General features: G+C 34.9%; 1 protein-coding gene across 1 annotated transcript; it reads right to left on the bottom strand.

Moving 5' to 3' along the window:
* Positions 1–779: 779 nt before the first annotated feature.
* Positions 780–27852, bottom strand: LOC121371233 (RNA polymerase-associated protein RTF1 homolog). The gene is made up of 17 exons (XM_041496970.1): positions 27710–27852; positions 23940–24062; positions 23305–23440; positions 18518–18713; positions 17905–18122; positions 17076–17277; positions 16580–16666; positions 15462–15555; positions 14740–14822; positions 14195–14390; positions 8883–8960; positions 8114–8235; positions 6430–6565; positions 5825–5884; positions 4622–4696; positions 2497–2593; positions 780–1411 (listed from the first exon to the last, which is right to left on the bottom strand). The coding sequence occupies exons 1-17, from the start codon at positions 27785–27787 to the stop codon at positions 1305–1307; spliced, it is 2088 nt and encodes a 695-aa protein (XP_041352904.1). The 5' UTR covers positions 27788–27852; the 3' UTR covers positions 780–1304.

Below are 27852 nucleotides of genomic sequence, written 5' to 3'. Positions count from 1 at the left end.
TGAATTAAATCAGCCAAAATTGTATTTGATCTTGTAGATCTGAAGAAAAATGGCACAGATCCATTTGTAACTGTTATTTATAATCATGACTACATTCATGTTTATATGAATGGATCACGGATGGGAAATCTATGGCTTCTCCCCCCCCACCCCCATCAGATACAATAACTTCCATGAGATTGGCTGATTCAGCATCTATTTTGTGTGGCAATCATTAAAAGGCCTGAAAGAAATCAACCAAATACATACATGTTTATTCTTTTTACACATTCAATCTCACGACTCCCAAACTTTACATAATATCAATGTGGAATATCTCTTATTTGAGATCTTGATATGAAATTTTTTATACTATAGGCGGTGCAAGAATTGTTGCATGGATTATACATACTTGTTACATTAATATATTCTAAAGAACCCTCCACCTCGGTGGTGGAGTGTAATAATCTTGGACCAACAAGAAAATATATTCAGTAAACAACATGCACCCTGAATATTATTGAATTTTTTTACGATGATAAATTTGATCTCAAATTTTAATGTACTTATCTGTGATATTTGTATTTTTGCACAGCTCTTTAGTCTTTTAAGTTTTCAATCTCAATTAATTTATATAGTGATCTTTGTTTGACACCCAATAGCCGATTTTTTTTTTTGTGCAAGGGTGTGGTTAAATATTCATTCCTTCATTCCATAATGTGGATTGGTCTTGAAGGAACACCAAGTCTCACGTTCCAACATTAAGCCGAGACAAAAGCGACAAAAACAAAAAGGTTTTATAAAATGTACATTCATTTATTTCATCACAGTATTTCATAGATATTTACATAAATAATGTGATGTTACAACATTCAAAAACAAGATCTGTCGGAGTACAGGATAGCTCGCCTATTCAATAAATAAACTGAGGTAAACACTGCCATAAGTTACTCAAGAATGTAATGGTGGTATATGACATATCAAAACAAATCCACATGTCAAATCTGATAAATGTGTAAGAAAAATTCTGTTCCGTTCAATTTATTTTCATACCTAATAGAAGCATTTTCACGCTAATTGAGAAAACTTCTAAACAGAAGGTAACATATATCATAATTTTGTTAGAAAGTTAAATTTACAGTACAGTCCACAATCATAATACCAAGCACTGTAACTTGATTTTATAAGCTGAAAACAAACATGTAAATATAATTCTTGCACCAACAAGCCATTACCAGGCTAACGACATACATGTTCTTCTATTCTTTGAATGGGCAAGCTACTAACTAAACTTTAAAAAAAAAAATGCTGATGATAATGATGTTCTAGATAAGTCCCCGTCTTTTCTTATAGTCCTCTAAGTTAAGTGACCGCCGCGGTGCCCCATCCCTGCCTGACACGACTGGACTTCTGAATACAGTGACTGATGGTGCTGAAAAACAGTGTTTTTATATGATTCTATATGTCTAAAATAGAAATATTACTCAAAAGATACTATCTGTAATAAATAGTCATGTCAACTAATTACAAAATTATAGCAAAATACAATTTCTTATATCATATTATTACATAAGATTAATATATTTAAAATGTTGATTGAAAACATTGTAATTTTTAGCCAAATAATGCATATGAAACATTTTTAATAGAAATAAATAATTTTGTCATTTAAAACAGATCTATCATTTATAGTTTTGTGGTTTATTGCATTAAAGAAATGATAGCGAGTTTGCTGCCAATGCAACATACTAGCGATTAACAGAGCATTTGTAATAACTACAATTATGTATGAAATACATTTACTTGTTTGGAACATCAGTGACTGTATATACAAGTGTTTCTTGTCATCCTATTGGATGTAAAAGTTTTGTTCAACAACACCACTGGAGCACAATTATCAGCTATTGGATGTCAATCCTAATGGTTGTAGGTTATTTAACATCCCATATAATATATATATATATATATGTATATATATATATATATATATATATATTAAGAAGTACACTAATGGATCATCAGAAACACTGAATAAGTGGACATCGATGTTCCACCAACTTTTTTCAAAATATAATTTTAGTCATGAAAAAGAATCTATTTGTTGGAAACATGTTACAATAGCAGCAAACTCTGAACAGTTCTTTTAAAAGTGTCAAATATTATAAATAAATAAATTTAAAACTTGATCAATTACTATATAAACACTACAGACATCATCAGTAACATTCCTAAACAAAAGTATGGATATTTATAACACAAAAATATCTTTAAAAATTACATGTATCACATTAGTAAAAAGGTCATGATTAGGGCTAGCTCTGGGTGAGCAGAAAATGTCCGCCAAATTATCTATTAAACTGCAGAAACCTACAGTTATTTTCCAACAAAGTATCTATCATAACATGAAACTATTCACCAATTGTTTTTAAAATTTGTAATTGGCGAATTTGACAACTTGTGCCAGAGCTAGCCCTGATGATGCATTATTATCCACATTATCTAAATCACAATACTCACTACTAGATGGCATTTCCAGATCAAGTTTGATATCAAAGTCATGAACAGCAAAAAGATCATCAGATGATTTTCTCCCAGATCCACCTTTCCCATCGTCCTAGAATATAATTATTAGGTTATAAGCTATAAGGACCGTGTTAAAATAAAATGTGTAACATAAAACATCTTAGCGAATAATGTAATTAAAACTATAAGTACCAAAAATGCATTGGTACAAACATGTAAAATATAGTGATTTCCCTAGAAATTTGGCAAGGCCAAACACTTTTGGGGCATTTTCACCATTTTCAGGGCACTTGTTTTTCATTAAAAATACACAAAATTTAATTGAAATAAACATTAATGTAATTTATGTGCTTGCTTTAATAAATGAATGGCAAAAGATATACAAGGCATATTTTATTAATTAATAATACCTTTTTGGGTGTTTTATAAAGGTAATTTTAGAATTAATTAGTGAAAAAGGCTTGTTTAATCTCAGGGCTGCGTGGTGCTGATTAAGGCAAGATGGTGCCAGACTATTGAGGCATGGTGCTGCACCATGCTAAAACAAGCTAGGGAAAACACTACAATAGAATACTTATCCTAATCTCAAAATATAATAATGAAAAAAACTTACAGGATGTTTATCATTAGCTACAACTAAATGGTTTTGTATGATAATGACCATAATGGTAAAAGGGACTAATTTTGTCGGCACATTTTAAACTTCAGAAGTTGATCATGCTTGATTAACGATAAAAATATAAGACAGACCAGCTGCTAAAGATGAGCATAGTTGTCTCCCATATGTAATTTAAAGAGCACGAATCATCCAAAACGTAACTGATCATTGTTTGGTATCTATGTATTACTTTTACAATATAAATGAAGTATCCATAAAAAAAGTTTTAAAATTGGACCAGTTTGTTAATATATATTCACAATAACCAGTCGCATTTTCCCCTTCACTTGCCAATGTTTCTCAATTACAACAAGCTAAATCATGTGACCCTGTAACGTGGCATGCATTCACTCACTCTAAGGTGATAGCAAGAATGCCATTATTTTTATTTTATTTTTTGCATGACCAAACCTCAACCCAAATCTGTCCATTAAAATAAATTTAAAAGATCTGTGAAAAGTCTTTAATACAAGATATTGCAAATTTTGCACATACTTTCAAGCAGTTAGAAAGATATTTAATTTGTGAGTCAATGAAATAATTTGTATTATCATGGAGATGCCTGCAAAATTGCCCAAAAGTTATCAAACACCATCTTTTGACCCGAAGGTCAAACTTGACTCCAGAAAATAAAAAATGACAGCTGCCAAGGAACCACATGGAATAAACTGGTGTTCATGTAAATACAGTTAATATATTTATCATTTATAATAACAGTGTATGTCAGTGTGTTTATTTATTGTTGTAACAAATTAATGAAATATTTATCATTTTGGTAATATTTTCACTTTATGGGCAATCATGGTAGCCTATTATTATATAAATGTAAACAGTAACAGTTACTTGGATTGCCACAGATATATATTGGTAGATTGTCTTTCTTTTCCTGATCAACTGATGTCCAATTTAAGTAAATTGACAAATGCAATTATTTCACAAGTTCCAAACTAGCATCCGTTAGCAAATGGCTGATGAATTGCCTACAGTTGTCATATTGACCTATAAACAGGTGAGTCAACGTCCAACTAAGCAAAAATTTGCCCATACTTTCTGGAACAATTAGAAAAACCTCATTTCATGTCATGGATCACCTACGCTAAAAATAGACCTGAGCAGTGTTTTTTGCCGAAGTAGTTTATAAAAAGTCATTTTATTAATAATAGGGGGCAGTACTATAATTTTTCATTTTTAATAATACAATATTTATGGATTTTTTTTTTATACTGGTTATTAATAATATTCCATGATATCCTTTAAATCTAATTAAATATTGATCATTGTTTATTTCTATTTAAAAATGAAAAAAGGTTTCACTATTTAATGTATATTTAGACTTAATCTTTAGTTTAATAATTTGATATATTGTACAATAAAAAAAAATATGACAAGAAGGGAACCATTATCAACTGACGTTTACAAGCTCGAATTGGATCAAATAAAAACTTCTTGCCAAATTCTTACCGTATCTGCACCACCTATGGCCTTTGGCAAACCATTGGCGGGTGTGGGACCTGAATCAGTGGTGTCCATGGCCTCCTGAAAATATTTAAACACATAAATTAACCTTCAGAACACTGCATATGACAAAAGTCAATATGGATTGGCTTCACTCATTTTATATCACTGACATTTGAGAATCGCAAGGTTGGAAATAATAACAGAACATCAGACAATGTTATTGTGACTGCAAATGGTAATTTTACACCTTTAATTCTTCATGAAAAATCAATGAGGAGTTTGATCTGAAAAGATGATTTTTAAGGGAAGTTTTTAGCTTAACAACAACTGTGGAATGTCTCGGTCATTTCGAGGAAGTAACAGCTGATTGTGACAGCCATTTTCATAATAAATGAGGTCAGTAAGGCACAGGGAATAATGACAGTAAATACTAGACATCCAAAAGTTGAAAGACTCTATGTATAGTCATTCAAAACAACAACAATATATTACTACAGTTAAGTCCCTGTAAACTGGATACTCACAAGCTCAGTGAAAAGTCTACTTTTAAGGTGTATTGGGTTTTGAGAGGTTCTGTTCTGTTCTGACATTTAAAAAAACGTAATTCCAGTTTATTGAGGGCCCGGTTTTGAGGGGTTTCACTGTATGCTGAAAACAGGAAGAGAACAAAATAGTACACAGTCTGTGTATTCTTCATGGACAGACTAGAATACGATCACTCATGCACCAGCACACTAATGACCTAAATCAGCCTCTGTGAGTTAAACCCAGGTATAAAGCGAATTAATGCCGCATTCGAGTGTGCTCGTAATTACATTTTGAACATGAAATGCTTTAATTAAAGAGAAGGAAAGGAAGGAAATGTTTTATTTAATGACGCACTCAACACATTTTATTTACAGTTATATGGCGTCGGTATTTTTTTTAAAGAAGTAATAATTAAAAATAATAATAATTTAATACTTTGTTTCATTATTAGTAAAAATAGCTAGATTTGTAACTGGAATGCATTGCTGTTGACTATTTTGAAGGAACTGGAACTTATTTTCTTACAAGTACACCGAAACGCAAACAAGTTATAATAACGAGTTTACACCCAAATGCAGCATAAGAGCTGAATGTAATTGAGAAGTGCTACTTGACAATGAGGATTCGATGCCAGGTCTCATCTGTTAGTTTTAACATTTACTTTCTCTTACTGCCTACCTCAGGTTTCTTCTGGTCCTCTTTTTTGGCTTCCGCAGAAATCTCATTTACGTCACGAGTCTGAAATTAAAACACAAATACACAGTTTAAAACAATTTAAAAGATCATGATATTCATATAAAATTACACAAATGGAACAAAATTTTACATCGCTATAACACATCTGATTAGAAAAAAAGACCCAGATTTAGAACATTAACAAAACAGGTTTACATTTTTGTGTTTTAATCAATATTATACAGCTCTAGATAGCAATGGGAGGTGCGGGATTTAGCTCAGTTGGTTGAGCACTCGCATGAGGTGCTTGCATCGTAGGATCAAACCACTGTACTGGATCCATTCAACTGTTTTTCTTATTCCAACCAGGCCACCACAACTAATCAAAGGCTGTGGTGTACGTGCTTTCCTGTCTGTGGGAAAGTGCATATAAAAGATCCCTTGCTGCATTAGGAAAATGTAACAGGTTTCCTCTGTTAACTATGAGTCAAAATTACCAAATGTTTGACATCCATTAGCCGATGATTAATTAATCAATGTATTCTAGTGGTGTCGTTAAACAAAACAAACTTTCAACATTTAGATGGCAATGGAAATTCAAAACTGACCTTGGTAACAAGTGTTGGCCGACAATGTCGCCTTGTAAATGGATCTGCTTCAGCAAGTTTCATCTCGGCCACTTCAACCTTGGCTGCACTCTCCGCATCCACTATGTTACGCTCTCGGTTTCTCTGATTAATGTAACTGTAACAAAACAAAACAATGCTTTATTGATGCAGTAACATGCAACATTTGTTGTAGTTTACAAACAATGCTATTGTCAAGCTGTGTTGACAAAATGTTTACCTGTCTAATGATGAATAATTTGTTTTATTCTGGCTGTGTAGAATGGTTTTCGGTTTAATTGACAAAAGTTAATTATATTGTAGGATTATATATAATATGTAATATATAATATGTGATTCTTTTTCAACCCGTTACATTTTTCTTAATGCAGCAAGGGATCTTTTTAAATTTTTGTGAAAAAGAATCACACTTTATTACAGGCTTGTCAGTGATAATATCAGACAAAGTAATATAACACATTTGGTTTACCGTATATCTTCGCATATAAGTCGAATTTTTTTCACCCAAAAATTATTTTATAACTTGGGGGGTCGACTTATAAGAGGGTAAAAAAAAATTCACCAAAAAATATTAGTTTTGGGGATTATTTTACAAGTTTTATTGTTGAAGTATGCCATGTATTTATACTCAAATATGTTAATTTGACACATTTATTTTTTATAACCTTTTTTTTTTGGCATTAGAACGGTTTTGGTTATGCGAAAAGGCGTACGATCTCACTCACATGCCAAGACAACAGTCCACTTAGTTAAATTAACAGTCATCACTAATAGTAAAAATGTAAACAATACTAACTACCTGTTGCCCGAGTTTATTTTGAAATCTGGTCACTGGCATTAATGGTTGTTCAAACAATGTTTTGGCAGTGATTAACTTCATGAATATTACTGAGCTTTCCCTTAAAATAGACTGATCTCTGCAGTTCACTATCTAGAGCAATAGGGACACACATCATTTGGTACAAAAACCAGTGTACTTTCCAGAGTTATCCTATTAATATGGCGGCAAAACGTGATACTTTCAGTTTTATCGTAGTGATCTGTTGGCAGTGTTTATAAATAAAGTTGTTGTCTGTGCACAAAACCATCTGTACAGTACAATACAGTAACAGTCAAACAGCTTTCACTCTCTACTAAGGGAATATTTCGTTTTGATGCTATGTAATAATGATAGTTTGATTGGAATAGTCTGATTATATTGCGATGTACAAAACGTGAAAACCGAAGTTTGTAAAATAATTTTCTTTTGTTCAAATATTGTACATTATTGTTCTCATGTGCTGAAAATAAGAAATATTTCAATATTTATAAGTTGTTTTTCATGGGTCGACTTATAAACGGGTCAATAAAAAAATATGTTTTCAGGGCTTGAAATTAGGGACTCGACTTATAGCCGAGATCGACTTACAGGCGAAGATATACGGTATTATTAAAACTTGATCTTTATGTCAAGTGCTTATTATTTGGCTAGAACCTAGGAATTAATGTTTAATATTTTTGTCTCTAAACATGATTTACTCTTATAAGCTGACCTCTCCCTCCAAAAAAATCCATTTGATTTATAGTTCGAACCAAAACAGCTAATTCGAATGTGTATGTAAAAGTGACCCATTTTATGATGACTTAGCCTTTAAGTTTACATAATTAATTATTGGCAAAACTGAACCTGATAGAATTAATTGTGTTAGTTCTCCGCTTGTCCAGGATGATAGCTCTTTCCTCCAATTCATCCAGTTCCTGCTGTAGTTCAATTGCTTTCTCACGTTCATTCTGGATTTCTGCAGTCTCCTATAAAACACAAAAACAAAAAGCTATCAAAATGTACACTAGAAAAAAACAAAAACAAAAAGCAATCAAAATGTACACTGTATCCTAGTTAAGTTGTTTAACATAACAAAAGTGGGAAATCTGAAATCAAGATATGTGTTTGTTGAATTTCAAATTAAACAAATTATTAGAGGAATTTAGAATTGTTATATTAAAAGAATAATTTTTAAAAACCCACAAATTAAATTTAATTTTGATATTAACAATTAAGAGCAAAGTGTTGATAGAAAAATGGAATTAGATGCGAAATGCAAAAGCCGATGCTGTGAACATTTCCATCTCACCTTGTGATGTTATCAAGATGAGACAAAAAATGGACCATTTTAAAACAAAGAGATGAATAATGATGTGTTGCAATGCAACCCAGGTTCAAGATATAGAGTGATGATTTAATCTCTATTAGAATTTATTGCAATGTTGTGTTATGTGAATACAATAGCAAGCTAAATCCACAATGCTGAATCATGGTTATCATTTTGGTTTCTAAATCGATATTAGACATGATGAAATGAACATCTCATTTTTTGCATACAAGTAGAGAATACACATCTCACAGTATTTTAAACAGGAGGGGGCAAGGGGGTAGGAACCATCTTTAATCAACATACCTTCTGCTTCAATAATTCTGTTTTCTTCATGGCATAGTTGTGTGGATTCTTTTTAAACCTTTTTATTTCCTTTACAATCTACAGACACATTAAAAACACAAATCTCAGTATGGAACAGAAATAATACAGAACACAATTTAATCACATGCAACATCAATTTCTCAACAGTATTACAGTGTACTAGGTGAATAAAATACTTACATAACAAAGAATGGTTTGGAACAGTTTAACATTGTTGGGAAGTGCAGATTGTTGGGTGAGCTGGTATTTGTTTGTTTTAAAAAAATTTGATGTTGTTGTTGTTGGGGAGGGATTTTATGTTTTATTGTTTTGGCTGTTTCAAGTTGGTTTATCTGAAGCCATATTTATGAGAACAAATAAAAAGGCAAAAGTCAAGTCAAAATGAATGAATGAAAGTAAAACCAGGAAAAATTTAATTAATCTACCACTGTAATAAGAATACAAGTATTTATTCAGGATTTCAAAATTACTAAACAAAATAAAAAAATATTATACTTCAAAATTCTTACGTGGTATTTAAAAAGATTTCTCTTTTAAAAAGTATATGGTACACAATACAGGGCTTCCAATTTTTTTTTTAAATCAGTGATTTAAAACATTTACTAGCTACAATTAAATATTCACGAGCCTTACTTTACTTAAAGTTAACACAATTTTACTAAATAATAGTAATAATCAGATATGTCACCTATAGAGGGGCGGCAAGGAGCAGAAAAATGCTCCAGAAAATGGACATACCCCTACCGGAGGTATAACAAGTTGAAAATGGTATCAAAATGAAGCTTATGCTCTCTCGTTTCAGGAAGTGATGTTGTACTTGGCAAAATTGGTGCACAACATGCTCGTTTAACCCCTTTAGTCCCAAAACGCACTTAGAAATTGTACATCCATGAATCTTCAAATTGTTTGATCCTAGTGACAGGAAATCACAATTAAGCCCCATATTCTAAAATGTTCTTGTTGAGAATAACATGTAGAAATAATATATAACTGTTTGAGGGGTTGCATGCATTATCCGGGGGGTCTGCCACCCCCTACCACCCCAAAAATTACTTTTTGGACCCTTTTTCAGATTTGTTCTTAAAGTTCCCATCCTGATTATCTGTAAATGGGGTATTAACAACATGGATGTAGAATTAAAATAACACTATTGGTGTCCACTTTCTAGAAAAATAAGATTTTGAATAAAGGTGCCACAATTAACATGGTTTTAACCCCTTATTACCGAAACACCAAAATCGAGTGATTGCGCATATTTCGTCATTTTGTGACTTTTATAGATGGATTGTCTCTCGTAACACCAATTTGATTTGCATTGCTGAGTTTCTTTGATGATGCATTTTTCCTATGGTGTAGTTGAGCTGGGGTACCTGGGGGGGGGGGGGGGGGGGGTAGCGTGGGGAGGGGAGGAGAGGAGAGGGGGCCATACCCCGATAAATAATGCCAATCCATTGCCTCAATACACTTAAGGAAGATTTTGATGAATGTTAGCTACAACAAAGGAGGAAGGAGAGATCTGCCAGTCTTTTCAACATATTTGCTAATTCCAGACGAAGAACCAATCTAGCTCTTCTGCAATTTGCCTGCTACTGGAGAGGACGATCTCAAACATGACACATACCATCAGTCAGTTTCAGGCATTTGGGAAGGGACATTCTGGAACTTTCAAGTATTGGAACAGTTTTCTGGATGCAGGGGATTTGCTACTGAGACTTGTCAGGGCAGATAAAGAAGCAGACTTCCAACTTCACCTCGATTCAGTGATGGAAACTGTTCCTTACTTCCACTTGGCTGGGCGAACCAACTATGCCAGATACACACCAATGTATGTTTCAGAGATGCGACAGCTTGAGACCAAACAACCCGAGATGCACCAATTTCTAGCCAGAAGAGGTTTCGTTGTCCGTCGATCAAACAAAACCAAGTTCAATAGTGTCCCAACCGACCAAGCCCTAGAACAGACCATCAATAGGGAGGCAAAGGGTACTGGAGGTATAATCGGTTTCACCCTGAGAAAGGCTGCTCTGCTGCGTTGACTACTGACACGACATGTGTCCGGAGAGTACTCGGAGGCCTTCAAACAACTCTTTGGGAACAAGTCGGAAGGGAATCTACATGAGGAGCTTGGCCCAGCAAGGATCTCAAGGGACAAGGCAGATGTCGACAACATAAAAGATTATGTCAAGGACCATTGCCAGAACCCCTTTGATTTGGAAAGCATCCCAAAAGAGCTTGTCAACATTACGACTGGGCAGATTGCGACCAAAGCCGTTGAGGAATTACTGACATCCATTCCAGAAAGAGGAAAGACCATCCTCGACAATTTCCTCACTGCGCAGCTAATCGATGGAGAGACCAAGAGCTTTTGGGACGCCATTTCCAAATCCACAGCGGTGACCTCTGCGAGCATGAAGAAGGCCCTGACGTTTGACAAAGAGAGGAAAATGGTCCTTGACCCAGAGGTACTGTTCCGTCGACTGCTATTTGTTGCAAAGCATCGTGACATTGATATGAGGATGGTTTTGTCATTCGAGTTGACCCCAGTTCCACCTATATTGTTCCATGATGATGGAACCATGAGAAAAACCACCAAGTCAGATCTAGCGGATAAGATGGAGAGAAACTGTCCCCAAGAAACTGAATTGAAATCCAAGGTCCATATCCCAACAGCATACATCATTGATGGCATGAGCTTTGTCCAAGGTGTGAATGAATCGCAATTCAAAACCTTTGATGACCTCGGGGAAATAGTAGTCAAGAAGTTGACCAGATTGTACAGGAACCCTGACCTCGGTATTGAGATGCTGGCCCTGGTGTTTGACCGGTATGACGTGAGTTCAAGTATAAAAGGCAATGAGAACGTCAGCGACGTGGCGATATAGGTGCTGATGGACCCTCTCACAAGATCATTGGAAACAGACATGTCCCCAACTACAGGCAGTTTCTCAAGTCAGGACAGAACAAAGCAGCTCTCATTCACTTCCTGAGCCAGTACATAGAGGAAAAAGTACCGGACAGAATTCCTCAGGAACGAACATTTGTGATTGCTGGAGGTCATCTCAACCGAGAAGTTGTGAGAGAGATAACTGATCGCGAAACCAGAGATCTAGAGGAGCTATTCTCAACCCATGATAAGGCAGATACCAGGATGATATTGCATGCCACACATTTATCTTGCTTTCCACGCACCATTGTCAGATGTGATGATACAGATGTCCTCGTCCTTTTGCTGTACTACCGAAGTAGGGGAGAATTAAGCAATGGTGTATACATGCACTCCGGCCACTCATGAAAGTTTGCCACCAGGGAGCGGTTCATTCCAGTATCAAAATTGCCGAGGCTATTGAGGTGGAACAGTGTTCCATCCTACCTGCTGTACATGCCCTTACAGGCTGCGATTCCACCAGTGGCTTCTTCAAGCTTGGGAAGAAAACTGCCTACACCATCCTCCAAAAACACCAGGACGCTCTGAAGGGACTGACAGAATTCCACTATCCAGATGATGAGGGGCTTGATGCTGCCAGGGAGCTCCTCCTTTTGATGGGTGGGAAGGGTCGCAAGGGAACATCACATAATACCCTTGATGAATTGCGCTTCATGTTATCATCCACGACCGACAAACCAGTCTCATCTCTTTCACCCACTGATGATGCGTTTAGGCAACATGCTCTTAGAGCGAAGTTCCAGACTATGATCTGGTGCAGTAGCCATATTGCAAAGCCCATAATGAGGGATCCCACTGAGTACGGTTGGGTTAAGTGTGATGAAAGCTTGCAGTGTGTGACAAGTCTGAAGGAATCAGCCCCTCGGGAAATATGGGATTTGACCCACCTATACTGTAAAGATACAGACTGCACTGATGGTAGAAAATGTCCTTGTGTCTTTGCTTGCCTGAAATGCATAGAAATATGCAGCTGCAATAACTGCCCAAACACTGTCGCTGTACTGCAAGATGATGAGGATGGGAATGATGACGAAGACTAAAATGATGTTTTGGTAATAATTTGTCCAAAGATCATGAAAGTAACATTGTACATGTTGTATGTCAACTTGAAACTATAGGGGGAAATGCCTAACTATATACTAAGCTTTAACATGTTCAGTGGCTTAAGAACAAATGAATCATGAATGCCAAGTAGGCCTATTTCATGCTGTATACTCCAAATATATTTTAACTGTTGTGAAGTAACTTATAATGACCCTTCTTCTGCACATAATTCTTTGAGTTGAACAGGCACGAAACTGCATCATGACCCCAAAACATGGAAGAGATAATCAGATCTCTAAAATGATTCTCACTAGACTTAAATCACAACAAAGTGAGATGTGACTTGTGTGCATTAGCTTGAAAAATGACCTGTGTTAGGGGTGAGCATCTACAAGGTGATGATTCAGCATAAATACATTCAGCATAATAACATTTGACCTCATACTTTTGGATACCCATGTCTTTAATTTGAAATGAATAAGACACTTAAAATTTATTGTATTGTATTGTTCTTGTTCTTATTGTTATTGGTTTTATCACTGATAATTGAACCTGAAATTTTCAGTTTAAAGCAACTGGCACTATTTCTGAGTGTATGAAGGCCCCCCCCCCCCCCCCCCCCCCCCCAATCAGTGTTATTTTAATTCTATATCCATGTTGTTATACCCCATTTACAGATAATCAGGATGGGAACTTTGAGAAAAATCTGAAAAAGGGGTCCAAAATGTCATTTTTGGGGTGGTAGACCCCCCAGATAATGCATGCAACCCCTAAAACAGTTATATATTATTTCTACATGTTATTCTCAACAAGAAAACTGCAGCATATGGGGCTTAATTGTGATTTCCTATCACTAGGATCAAACAATTTGAAGATTCATGGATGTACAATTTTTAAGTGCGTTTTGGGACTAAAGGAGTTAAACGAGCATGTTGTGCACCAATTTTGCCAAGTACAACATCATTGCCTGAAACGAGAGAGCATAAGCTTCATTTTGATACCAGTTTCAACTTGTTATACCTCCGGTAGCGGTATGCTAAATTTTTTTAGCTTTATGCCGCTGGTCTACTAAAGATGGAGATAGAGCTTAAAAACACTAACACTGGAGGTTGGGGTGGGGTCAGGATATTCATATTTACAAAATATACGTAACTGCAACGTTTGACAAGTTTGTTTTTCAATAGACGTCAGGCATGGCAATAATAGTTATTTACTAGCCCAACATTGAATATCATTAGCCATGGGAGTGGGGCTACCATAATCTAGAAACTCTGCAATAAATGAAGTGAAGTGCTATACGCACCCGTTCAATATCATTATCCTTAAAGCTGTAGTTTGCAGCCTGCTGTATTTCCTGTACTTTTTTCTGTACGTCTTCCAATGTAGGGATTGGAATGCCCCCAAGTGCCATGGCCTCTTTCCACTTGTAAAACTCAGCATCTGAGAAATCCTGGTTTGACACAAATTCTAACCTATACACACGTTCTGCAGCTCCATGCCTACAACATTAAAAACATGTTCCCCATTACATACAAATAAATTAAACCTATTCATTTGTTCAATTATTTTGGGCACTTCCACACCTGAATTTTATATCTGGTGTATCATGCACACGGTGGTTCAAGGAAGATCATCATGTTTTAGAGTGCCAATTGTAATGACGTACTTATGTTATTATTAACACTGCTTACTAATCTATGAAATCCAATACTGAAACAAACATCCCATTAATAACATCCATAAATTGTGGAGCACTTATTTTATGTTTATTGGTTATGAACAGAAAACCAATCTGATAAATATTTTAAAATGAACTAATCTTTACGAATCATACAAACAACAATCCACCTGAGTTTTAATCCTTTGTTTGTTCGTGTGCTGCCAAGCTGATAAATCTTGGCTGTTTCAACAACATCCAGAACCTCCGCAATCTGAAAAAAGAAAACCACTAATAACCCAAATGTCATGACTTTGCGAAGAAGTAACTGAATCAGATGTTATTTGAAATACTGGTGCTGTGATGTATAAAATAAACGCATCATGGCAATGACAGGTTCTGAATTACACTTTAAGGCTTATCTTTGAGTTGCTTGCTAACAGGGTAGGGACCATCAAATTACAATTTAACACTGACATCCGAACATGTTTCAGACACATTTAACCATAATTACATTTCCGTTACATTTATTACAATATAACGTCATCCCATTGGTACAGATGTAGCAACGGGAGTTTGTTTATTACTTGATGAACGTAAAAATTACGTAGGCAGGGAATGTCATATCTAATGATGTCATTTTATATGGGCAAGTTGTCTTATTGAGCATTATTCTTTACGGATCAAAAATAAATCAAAATAAAGTATGAACTTTTAGTGTAAATTGCGTACATGTTTTGCTCAGATGAACAACACACTCACATTTATCACCAATCACAGGACTTGTGGTGTTAACTGCTCTATCAAAAGATGGGTGCACCTCAAACTTTAACCCAGCCAGAGGTTATTTAGTTTAGTACTACTTAAGTATGCAAACAGCTGTCTTCCCTGTAGATATTTTGTTGAAACTCACCCTGTATACTGCACGTCCTTCGCTGTTGTTCCCAATACCAATCCTTACATAACACCCAACAATTGTTCTCTTGAAAAAAGGCATGTGACACCATCTGTAACAAATGTGACATGTCACTTAAGTTTACCATCATGAAACAAATTATTTTCATAATGAACACTTTATTATGTTAATATGAAAAAAAAGAAGTTTGTTTTGTTTAACGACACCACTGGAGCACATTGATTAATTAATCATCGGCTATTGGATGTCAAACATTACGTAATTCTGATTTGTAGTCATCAGAAGAAACCTGCTACATTTTTTTTAATGTAGCAAGAGATCTTTCAGATGCACTTTCCCACAGACAGGAAAACACATCCCAAAGCCGTGGTCCAATTGTGATGAACTGGTTGGAATGAGAAAAAACAACAATCAGCTGAATGGATCCACTGAGGTGATTCGATCCTGCGACGTAAAAACACCTCAAGCTAGCACTCAACCAACTGAGCTAAATCCAACGCCCTTATTATCCAATGATCACTACACAAATACAACAGAAAAGAATCCTGATTCACCATGTTCTAAAAATAGACTGAGTATATTTAAAAATCTACAACTTGGCCATTTTCCATAAAATACCCAAATCCACAAAATATGTACCTTGTCCATAATTGCTGTGCTGTTTATTTGTCAAACATTTTCTGAAATATTCTTTATCAAACTAAACATTATTTTATGTACCCTACTAATATACAAATACAGTTGAATCCCACTGGCTCAAACCCCGTCGGTGCTTGAGAAAGTGGCGACCATTGGGCAGTTCAACCTAACCATTTGGTTAACATTGTATAAGTGTAATTTGAAACTTCATTTTTGGTTCGAGCATTGTAGTGTATTCAACCCAACTATTGTAGTTTTAATTTTTTTAATTTGCAAAGTATTCAAAATTAACCCCCCAAAATTAAATTTTTCAAGTACACTATTTACAGCTATATTAATATTTCTTTATAATTTTCACCTTTAGTGCTGAGCATAATTTTTCTTTTTCTCTACGAGTCTGAGAAAGATGGATTATTTCAGCTCTTTTAGTTATTTGTATGCTCTAAATATTCAAACAAGAAAACAACAGAACATACTTTTCAATCTTGTGTCTTGATATCCGACATTTGTTGATGTCTTCTTTGGTGGTGATACCAGTAGATTTTTTAGATCTTGAATAAGTCCTGCAATTATAAAGCTCAAAATAAACAATATAAATTGGTTAAAGAAAATAAAAGTCAGTCATTAAAAACTGCAAAACATTTGGATCACTATTTCCCAAAAGAAAATACTACAATACATATTAATTTATTATATACAAACTCACCTGGTTTACAACTCAGTTTTAACATGGCCCCAATTGACTGTACGAAATATGCCTGTGGCTGTTGGATCTCATTCACACTTTTTACTATAGGAACTTTATATTATTATTGTAATGTGTATGACAAACTATTAATTAACTGACAAGACACAAAAAAAAGTATTTAAAAAAACCTTCCTTTCTCTTTTCAATAATCCTTAACCTGACCTCTCACCCAAGTGCATTTCCATCCCCCTTCTCCACTGTAAAAAGAATAACTAGATTATTACTGTTCATCGTCCGAGTCTGATTCGGATGAAGACTGTCGACTGATATCAGAGTCTGAGTCGTCAACTCTTGATGATTTATTCTCCTTCTCATCCGTCCTTTTGTCATCAGTGTCGGCATCATCGTCGTCGTCGTCATCATCACTGTAAATATCACTAGCCTTCAACGTCTTCTTCTTCTGCTCCTGCTGTTTGATCATGTCCTCTGAAATCATGTTACAATAGAAGTTTGTTTTGTTTAACGACGCCACTAGAGCACATTGATTTATTAATCATCAGCTATTGGATGTCAAACATGGTCCTTTCATTGTGAGTCACTACAAAAATCTCAAATTTACTCAGTGTTTCTGGTCTTATTTTGGAAAGTATTACGGTAGGATTATTACTTGGTTAATAATGTTTTGCTGTCAATGGGTAATTTGTTTACAGCCAACACTTGTATACCCGAGTGTAATGTTTTAATGAGATTTAGTTAAAGTGTGTGATGTCAAACTACATCTGTGCTAATCGTGATGATGTCATACTACCAGTGAGGCAACTTCAGAAGTTTGATTTACTAAATATAAAATTAAAATTTTATTTTAGAAGTGTTATAGGATAAATAGAATTCGCTACTTGTGTTTTTAAATATGTAAAATATCAACCTTGTCTAGTTAATTGGTATACAAATACTGATTAACATAGACTAAGTTATTTTCCATATTAAAAAACACTTGTGACGAATCCTCTCTGTAACACATGTAACATGGAATGGACCAACTGTCATACTGTTATCACCCTAACTAGTAACAAAGATAATGATACTAATGTGTGAAATGTTATTATACAATACCTTTATTTTTCTTCTCTTCCCTTCTTGCTCTCAAATCCTGTAATGCTGAAAACTTTTTATTGTCCTTTTTGGTGTCTTCCATATTTTTCCTTCTTTCTTTGCTTCTTTCACTTACACTTACTAATGACCGTGTTGAGGGTGTGGTGGGTTCAGTAACAGTTTTTGATTTATGTTTGTGGGCCTTTTTGGCTTTCTTCAACTTTTGTTCAATTTCAAACCTATATTAAAAAACAAAAATGTAATTGGCAAACATGTACAAGAAAAAACATGTATCTGTGTTATATTTAAAAGTGGCAGAACAGTCTGTCCAACAGTATGAAGTAGGTGATTTTCGGTAGCCAACGCTGCTGCCACTGACTGCTTTTCATGCCTACCATGATACAGATCCCTAGATTCAATAGATATAGCCACCTATTTTTCTCAAAGAGCCTCCTATTTTCAAGGATAATAAATACCCTGACAGAGTTAATCTTGATTCTTTTATGCAATACAAAAATGACTAAAGATATTAAAAAATTGATGATTCTTTTTTGTTAAAATACCATCTACCTCATTACAAAACTGCTTTGAAATGTTTTATAAATCTCTTTGTATTTAGATTAATTTCTATAACCTTGTTTTTAAGACCTGTCTTCTTTCCATTCTGTTGAAGAGTTCCTGTTCTCTTTCTTTTTCCGTCATCTGTTCTAGTTTTGCCTTGTCCTCTTCATCACCGATGAGATTTTCATCAAAGCCATCATAGAACTTCTCTTCTTCCGATTCGGAGCCAGATCCACCAGCCGAGCCACTTCCCGAGTCGGAAACCTCACCTAGTCAAGTACAGCATTCAATCGCACAGTTAATATCTTGATATTACCAGGCTTTGAATTATGCTGTCAGAGGAACATGGAATTAGGATGGCACTTTGGCAATTTTTAGGACCCACTAGTTGCAAAATGGCAAATTAAGAAGTTCAGGCATGAAAGCAGGAACAAAATAAATAAAACGTTTTTAAAAAAAACTCAAGACCAACTACAATCTAATTTATTAAGCACCGAAGGCAAGACGGTATGAAAGGCATGGCAATACATTGCCATTGGTAGGGGTGAAATTGGGAGGGCTTTACGGCAAACGTAGGGGGCAAGACAGCAATAGACCTCTTTCTCATTCCACTGCGCATGTGCCCATTGCGGAGTTACTCGAGGACGCAAACCGCGAGATTTCGCGAGATCTCGCCAAAATAGACATATCTGCAAATTGGGGGGCAAAAGCAATGGGAGGCCACGACTATTGTTCAATTATTAACTGTTCCAATCACATATGTCCGGGAAATTCGTTATCCTTCCATCGATATCCAGCCAATGAATATCGGAAATGTTTGTGGGTAATCGTTTCACGTAGTAAACGATTTTAATGTTACTCTAAGTACGAGGGTTTGTTCGGGACATTTTGTAGGAGGGAAGCCAGTGAACGCATAAGGGACCAAAACCTTACCGGTTCTGTACAGGACGTTCCTACACAGGGCGGTCTAGTATACTTAGATATGGTGGAAAACACATTAACAGTAAAGAAAATAAATATATATTTTGTATATAAAGAAAATATATGTATATTTTGGATTATACTCAATAAAATATATAACGTGTGCGTGTGTAAATATATAAAAAATATATGTAGTCAGGACAGCTCTGTACAGAACGTTCCTATACTGGGCGGTTTGTATTCTCTACTTAGATATAGTAGTAAACAGTAAATAAAATAAAATAAATATATATTTTGTATATACAGAAAATATATGTATATTTCGGACAATACTCAACAGAATATATATATATATATGAACTTTTAATGTTATTATTACTCAGTGTGTTTCAAATTTAATTATAAGTATTGTCTGTTATTACTTTTACGTTCATCTAGGTATGAACAAAAAAATCATCCGCAAACTTATGTGAGAACGGCTTCGCCGATTCACATAATTTACGGATGATTTATTTTGTTCATACCCCGATGAACGTAAAAGAAATAACAGACACTCCTTAAATAATAATAATAATAATAATAATAATAATGATATATAAATATATATAGAGTGATGACGGCTGTGTACAGGACGTTCCTACACAGGTCCGTCTAGTATTTTATATACTTAGATATGGTGGAAAACACATTAACAGTAAAGAAAATAAATATATTTTGTATAATACTCAATGCGTTCATGTTGACACTGTATAAAAACGTGTGTATGGGTAAACAAAACGGCACCTACCTTCAACCCCCCCCCCCCTCAAATCCTCCTTTTTTTAAATTCCCACTTTATGGATATACATGTAACAGCATAAAATCTCTTCTTTTTTTTAACTTTTCCCAGTTAGATAGACACTAAGAAAAATGCAATAAAACACCACCTGTACTCAGCGATCACCTGCCTTAAGCGGCCATTTTTTTCCTCCCAACGATTTATAATGTAAATGCACCTGTAATAAGCGGTCACCTGTCTAACGCGGCCAGCGGCCACCTAAATCGGATCCCAAATCGCTAAAATACCTGCATTAAGCGGCCACAGTAAAGTTTTACTCTTATATAAAAGGGATATTTTAACAACAGTGATACGGTGCAGCAAATAACCGATCTTCACACCTTCAGGAATACTAGTACCCATTCAGTCCTGACATCTCCACTGTGTATCAATTAAGGAAGTATGAATCTGACATGCATATAATTGCCTCTGGGCAGGCTACGCTTGACATTTGTAGATTCACTTACTATAACAATACATCGCATGAAGTCGGAATTAAATAATTAAATGGAAAAAGAAAACAAACATGTGGAGAACGGTTAATTTAATATATTCTATTTGCATTATTTCTGAAGGAGACAACATGTCAAAAGTTGATTTATAGTCAACTATGAAGCACAAATCCGTTAATTAGCAGTACAGACGGTAAAACAAGAAACAACAACAAATGTTTTAAAGACTATATATGTGGCAACCTGTACTCAGTGGCCACTTGTCTTAATCGGCCACGTTTATCTACTCCCTTGTGTGGCCGCTTAAGACAGGTTTGACTGTATATATATATGTGTGTGTGTGTGTGTGTGTGTGTGTGTGTGTGTGTATTCTCGCTCTCTCTCTCTCGCTCTCTCTCTCTCTCTCTCTCTCTCTCTCTCTCTCTCTCTCTCTCTAATGCCATAACCTGTCGATGCCATAACCTCTCTCTCTCTCTCTCTCTCTCTCTCTCTCTCTCTCTCTCTCTCTCTCTCTCTCTCTCTCTCTCTCTCTCTCTCTCTCTCTCTCTCTCTCTAATGCCATAACCTGTCGATGCCATAACCTATGGAATCTGTCAAATGTTTTGTTTATACTTTTTACGAGATAGTCTTTTAATCTGGCGTTATCAAAACCCTCGGGTACGAGTCGCAGAGACTTTGTCCAAGTTGTTGCACTGCTTTTTAATTTGAACCATTCCGCTGTAAATTTCAGCGGACCGTTTTCTATGGCCATTATACCATCTAATTCGAAATATGTACATGTTAGTTGCCAAAGTTTAAAAGTCTCCTACGAAGCTACTCAAGTCGCCCATAACAACCCGTCTGTCACGCCCCCCAATTTGTAAATAGACTAGTTTCAGTCTATTTTATCAAGGGACGTTACTCTTCGCGCGCATGCGCAATAGGAATGCGAAATACCTCTATTGCTGTTTTGTCATCTAAATCAAACCTTGTATTACTGTTATATTCTTATAGCAGAGCATAACAATTCATCAGTATTAACATTAGGGTTGGGGAAAAATAAAACTGTCAATCGGTCCCACTTGATGTTATCATTAACGGGGGGGGGGGGGGGGGGGGGGGAAGAAAGGAATAAAAAAAGATTTTTTTTTTTATCACATCAGTGGAGAAAAAAACACCCTCAAATTGTATATATTTTACATAATGGAATAAATAATATAAAAATGAATAAAAGTTATGAATTTAAATCCCATATATGTATAAAAAGTATATGAGTATTCAGTACTGTGTCCTGAAAATTAATAAAAGATCACACCGTTGAAGCGTTTTACAGCCTGAGCTAGCACATGTTAAGACAAAGAGATTAATAACGTCATCACTGATTGGACGAAATTTGACCTCTACTGGCTCTAGGGATAACCAGTACATGTAGCTGTTCTGCTTACTCCCACTTGTTAACAAAAAAGTGGAAACCTTTTGTTAATTTTAAAATACTTTAGAATTATTGGATACACTACATTGAACAGTCAACAATAAATACATTTATAGATTATTTCAGTATATTTTATGCTATTTCAAGCAGTTAGTATTGCACAAAAGTCTCTTGCTTTGGACTAGGACACTCGACCCGACAAATACATAGGTGTTGCTTGTAACCAGTTGCAAACTCTGGGTCCTTTGTTTTAATTGGAGTGTAATACCTTGATGGCTCTCTCACCAAGAATGGTGTTATTGTTAATGTCTGTTTAATCTCTTGACCGGCTCAGCAACTTTGACAAAATTAATGTCTAGCCTAGTGGCTGTGGATTGACACTACTGTAGGTCCGACTTCAATGACTGACGATATATACTTAGAGAGACTTTAAAATCACAGACATCTGAAACACCAGTCATACTGGCCACTATTTATTTATTATTTTAAATTATGCATGAGATACTGATGTCTGGGCAGGCCGGTCCACTTGACGGATAAAAATTTGTTCCAATAATAGAAATGGACAGGTGCTTCGGACCGACAAGAATGACAAAAGTGGGACCGGCAAACACGTTTTAAAAAAAAAAATTCAGTCTCAGAGATCAAGAATCGGTTCCAGACCAGGAGAAAAGGGTTTTTCCCCACCCCTGATTAAACATACATACCCTCACAAACTACTTAAATTGCACTCAAACTTGACAGACTGCCACATATAAGCAGGGATGTGATACATCTTTAGAAATAAAAGCTGAAATGATCTTTAAACAAATTAAAACTGAATCATAGTAAAATAAGTCTACTTCATGAAAAATATTTTATGTCCCCCCCCCCCCCCAAAAAAAAAGAAAAAAAAGGGAGCTGAAATCCGATAAAAAGCTGAAAAATTCACATCCCTGATGACTTACTTGGACTCATTAATATAATGAATGATAGAATTTTGTTTTATGTTACTAGTATTGAGAGACAAATCCACAAATTAATAACAACAGAGTAAAAAGGCAACATAAAGTGTTAAAGAAGTTATGTTATTAAATACTAACAAAATTAACACAATTTTTTTTTTTCTTAATTTTAGTTTTTTTAAATATTATATTGTAAAAATAAGGAGGAAAAAATAATTTTAAAAATAAAAATTATGACTTGACAGAGAAGTTAAGGCATTTTTAATTAATCATTTATGACAAACTGGTTTGACTATTCCTGTGAATACTACTTACCTTCCTCTGGCTCGGACACAACTTTTTCGCTTTCATTGTCACTGCCTGATGAACTTATTGTTGATGATCTTTTACTTGTCTTTTTGGGAGTTGGCTTCAACTTCTTCTTTTTGGAACTTTTACCATTTGCAGTCCACTGGAAAAGTAATACAAATAATTGATAGAGTAAATTAAAACAAAGCAGTAAGAAATATCCCTACATATATCTCTCTCTCGCTCTCATTCAAGAAGCTATGTTCACAACCAGATATTTACAACAATTTTATATGTTTACAGAATATCACTAAGTCAGTTTAACATATAATTAAAAAATAATAATAATAATAAAATAAACAATTTAAAATAATTATAATAATAAATTCTTTATTTACAATTAGCAAAAGCTAATCTTCTCTGAGGCCCTCAAACTACAGAGCATCAGCAGATTTTTAAAGTAATGATGACCAAAACCAACAATAACATCAGGGATGTCATTAATAGCCGGCAACTGGCGATTTTTCGCCGGCTATCGAATCAATTGTCGCCGGGTATCGAACTTCCAATAAACAATGCTTGTCGACTTTTTGTTGATTAATGGCCACCTGTAATTTGATTTTTAATGACATCACTGAATATTACAAATTTTAATCACTTACATCTTCATCGCTGTTTGAACTTTCGGAGTCCGAATCAGAGCCTTGTGTTGCTGTGTTGTGACCATCTGTTTGAGAACCCGATACTGAACTTGTTCTTTTTCGCTTAGCAAGTGCCCTTAGACCCTAAAATAAACACAAATATATATCTAAATGAAGTCTTATAATGTACCTTCATTTAGTCAACACTGACATGAACAGAAAACAAGACTGTGATTTTATTTCAAATATCTGTCATGATGATGAGTCAGATTAAAACACAAATATACTTTCTTCAGTTATGGTTTGCAAATTCCTTCGTTGAAGCCATTTCAGTATATATATATATAGGGATCTAAATCAAAATACTAGATATCAAGACAAATTTTATAACCATTCATTCACATCTGAAAATAAAAACATGCTAAATGCAAAATTTATTACAAATGGTAAAAAAATAGCCGATTATTAATTTAGCAACCTATAGTAGAACTCTTGCACAACTAGAGGGGTAGGATGTAGCCACAACTAGAGGGGTAGGATGTAACGCAGTGGTTGAGCACAATGTGTAACAAGATCAACTATCCTCAATGAACTCTGGTTTTTCCCCCATCTCATCCACAACCCCATGACTGATACAACAAAAGTCATGATATGTACTGCCTTGTCTAGGTGTATCCTATATAGTTACTGTGGATGTCCACTCTTAACCAAGTGACAAAATAACCATGTTTAACACCAAATAGCCAGAGTTTAAAATGTGCTAAGATGCTTGAATTTTCATTAATATATAATGGCCATAAGTGTATGAGATGTGGGGTCAAAAGGGTCGATTGCCCCCCCCCCCCCCCCAATCCCCTATACACATTTACCACACACATAAAAATGTCTTGGCCATCTTCAATACATTATAGCAACCCCTGCAATTGCCAGCAGCAATCGGCAATGCTGTGGAGAGTTTTTTGTTCTCTGTTGGATTTTTTTTTCTTCAAGATTACCAAGTATCTGAATTTCAGTGTCATCAGGCATGACTGTATATACATGTAAATTACTAGCATTAAGCAAGTATCAATAGGTCACTGAACTCGGTTGACTGTTCATAGCACAACATTTCTCTGTCATTTATATTGGCAAAATATGCTAGCCTTTTCTGGTGCAGAGTGGCCTAATCAAAAAAAAAAGAAAAAAAGATTTCCTGACACAAATTATGCCATTATTAAAGAAATTATTTAATTCTATATCGCATTAAATATATTCTGACAATTTGATGTAATATAATTAAAATATAAATATTGAACTGGCACGTCACTGCAAATGGACTACGCTGTATATGATAAATTGTCATCCCCTTGCAGCCTTATTGTTCTTGAATGTGCACGCATCATTCGCTTGTGAACTGTTATGTCACTTTTAATCAACAAATACTGCCACTGGTATGAATAAATCTTACAGCATATTGGCAAACAACACAAATAACAAACTAATCATTCAAATTTAGTTACAATCCAGAGTTGCAAACATGTCAACGAAAAAATTGCTGAGGACACTATTTTTCCACATTATATTTGCTGTGGACATTTTCTTAATTGCAGGGGTTGTTATAGCGCGACCGTCGCATCCTTTTTTACACATTTGTAATTCTACATTTCACCTCCTAGGTCATTTCAACTTATATGTATACATATTTCAAGTATATGTTTGTGAAGAACAATTTGATACAATGATAAAAACAACATTTTTTAATCTGAACTTATCAACAAGTCAGATCACTTTTAAATGAATTAGTTTTATGTTCAGGTTGTTTATTTTTTACATAAATTGATAGGACTATATTTAAATTCATGTAGTGTACTGGCTAGCTCGAGTGTCTTCTAGCATTATTCTATTTTATGTGAGAATAACGCTAGAGATGACCGTATGTAATACTTCGGCAATCGTCTATATCCAAATGGTAGCCAGCTACTGTGTCTGAAATATGCATCCTCTCCCCAATCTGATGTCACAGACCTTTAATTTGATTATTCCAGAGTCAAATCATGACATTAAATTTACATAGAGAATAATTAGTTAATGACGTCGGATATCTCCTTTATTCTGTAGCTCTGCCGAATTTCTCATTCAGCCTGAATAGGATAAAGCAGATATCCGACATCATTAACTAGATATTATCTTTATCCTGCAGACCATAAAAATTAAGGGGAAAAGCTATTATTTCTGTTATTTCAGCCACATTGTACGATGACCTAGAGGTCAAATGAACAATTTTGTAATGTAGGCTATGCATGTGACATCACATGAATGACATCAAAAGTTACACCCTGCTAGTAGCAGGATATGACTTTGCTTTATCCGTCATCATATTTTGTCAATAGAAACGGTGGTTGCAGGATAAATGCTAGTAAACGGTATTGACACTAGACAAAGAAACCAGACTCCCCTATGTGAAACTCCATTATTGTTGTGCTGATGTAGGACAAAGTGTGTGGAGACGTGACTCCACTGTCATGCTAATGTTTAGTGGTTGTAGCATACACGCTCGACTCGGGAATAATCGAACTAAAGGTTCTTGGCATTAGATTTAGGAAAAATGTGTATTTCAGACACAGTAGTTGGCTACCATTTACCATGAAGTATTACACAGTCATCTCTAGCATTATTGTCACACACAATAGAATAATGCTAGAGGACACTTGAGCTCTGTAATGGCAAAATGTAAGCAATTCCTTTTTCATGCACAGTTCTCAAGTTTTACTGTTAACCCTCACATAATATCAGCCCTCTACATTGCAACCGATTTGGTTGCATGTGCAACCATTTGTTTTATTTGGAGACTAAAACATTTCATACCATTTATATAAAATACAATTAGGTGCCATCTAGCTCCTAGATGAAAACGTTAATGTAGAGGGCTGAATACAATACAAAATTGGCTTAATAATGTATATACATGTATTATGTAATGCAAATTCTGTAAACGAATATATGCTAGAGGGGTCAGCAGGTTTTCCAATATATAGAACAGATTTAAAAGCATTGTTTTGTGTAAGTACAATTATTGAATTTTTATGCCAACAGACTGAAATATATAGAGGATACTCCCCGAGTGTCTTGTGATATCATAATTTATTAGCACAAGTTGATAAAAGTATGAAATCCAATGAGTGCTGATAAATTATGATGCCACAAGACACGAGTGGGGTATTCTTTTTATTATCCATTATCATTCTTTTCATTTGCGACAGTTGTAAACAATGTCAGTAATGTGGGTTGAATGTCACTATATTTGGCAGCGGTAGACTCGTTAACTAGCAGAACGGCAGTGGCATGATGTCACTAATAATAGGTTTAGTGCTGAAACAAACACAGTGACGTAACAAAATATTGTCATGTGATTAAAATTTAACCAATCAAGATTATAAGAAGTGTTATCACCTGCGAAGAATATCACAGGAGATATCGCAAATTATAGTGCCAGCAATATCTCCTACAAAAACCTTTAATGGATGATAAAATGTTAGCAAATTCTCCCAGTGTATCAAATTACATGCGACATATGTGTATATTGAATGTTTGTATAAATAAAAATAAATTTGAAAACTTAAAAAGATCATGCATTACAGTGTATAATTTTTAGTTTGGGACATGTTTATGCTATATGCTTGTTCATAATCTTTAAATGGACAAAATGGAGTTGAAAGTGTTGACATGGTCAAGGCTTTTTGTGATTCAATGATGTAGGATTCTAGGAACATAAATGTTGTTTTTCATAACATTTGATCATATTAAATTAATACTTCGTCCAGATCATCTCCACTATCACTTCCATCACTATCAGAGTCGATAAGCATAACACTCTTCTTCCTTTTGGACATTTTTACCGATTTTTGACAGAAAAAAAATCAGCTAAAATAGTTATGCATAAACAGCCTTCCCATAA

The sequence above is a fragment of the Gigantopelta aegis genome, chromosome 4 (assembly GCF_016097555.1).
Source record: "Gigantopelta aegis isolate Gae_Host chromosome 4, Gae_host_genome, whole genome shotgun sequence".
Classification (NCBI taxonomy): Eukaryota; Metazoa; Mollusca; class Gastropoda; order Neomphalida; family Peltospiridae; genus Gigantopelta; species Gigantopelta aegis.
The sequence above is the reverse complement of the archived record's forward strand: the minus strand, read 5'-3'. Positions and strand labels throughout refer to the sequence as shown.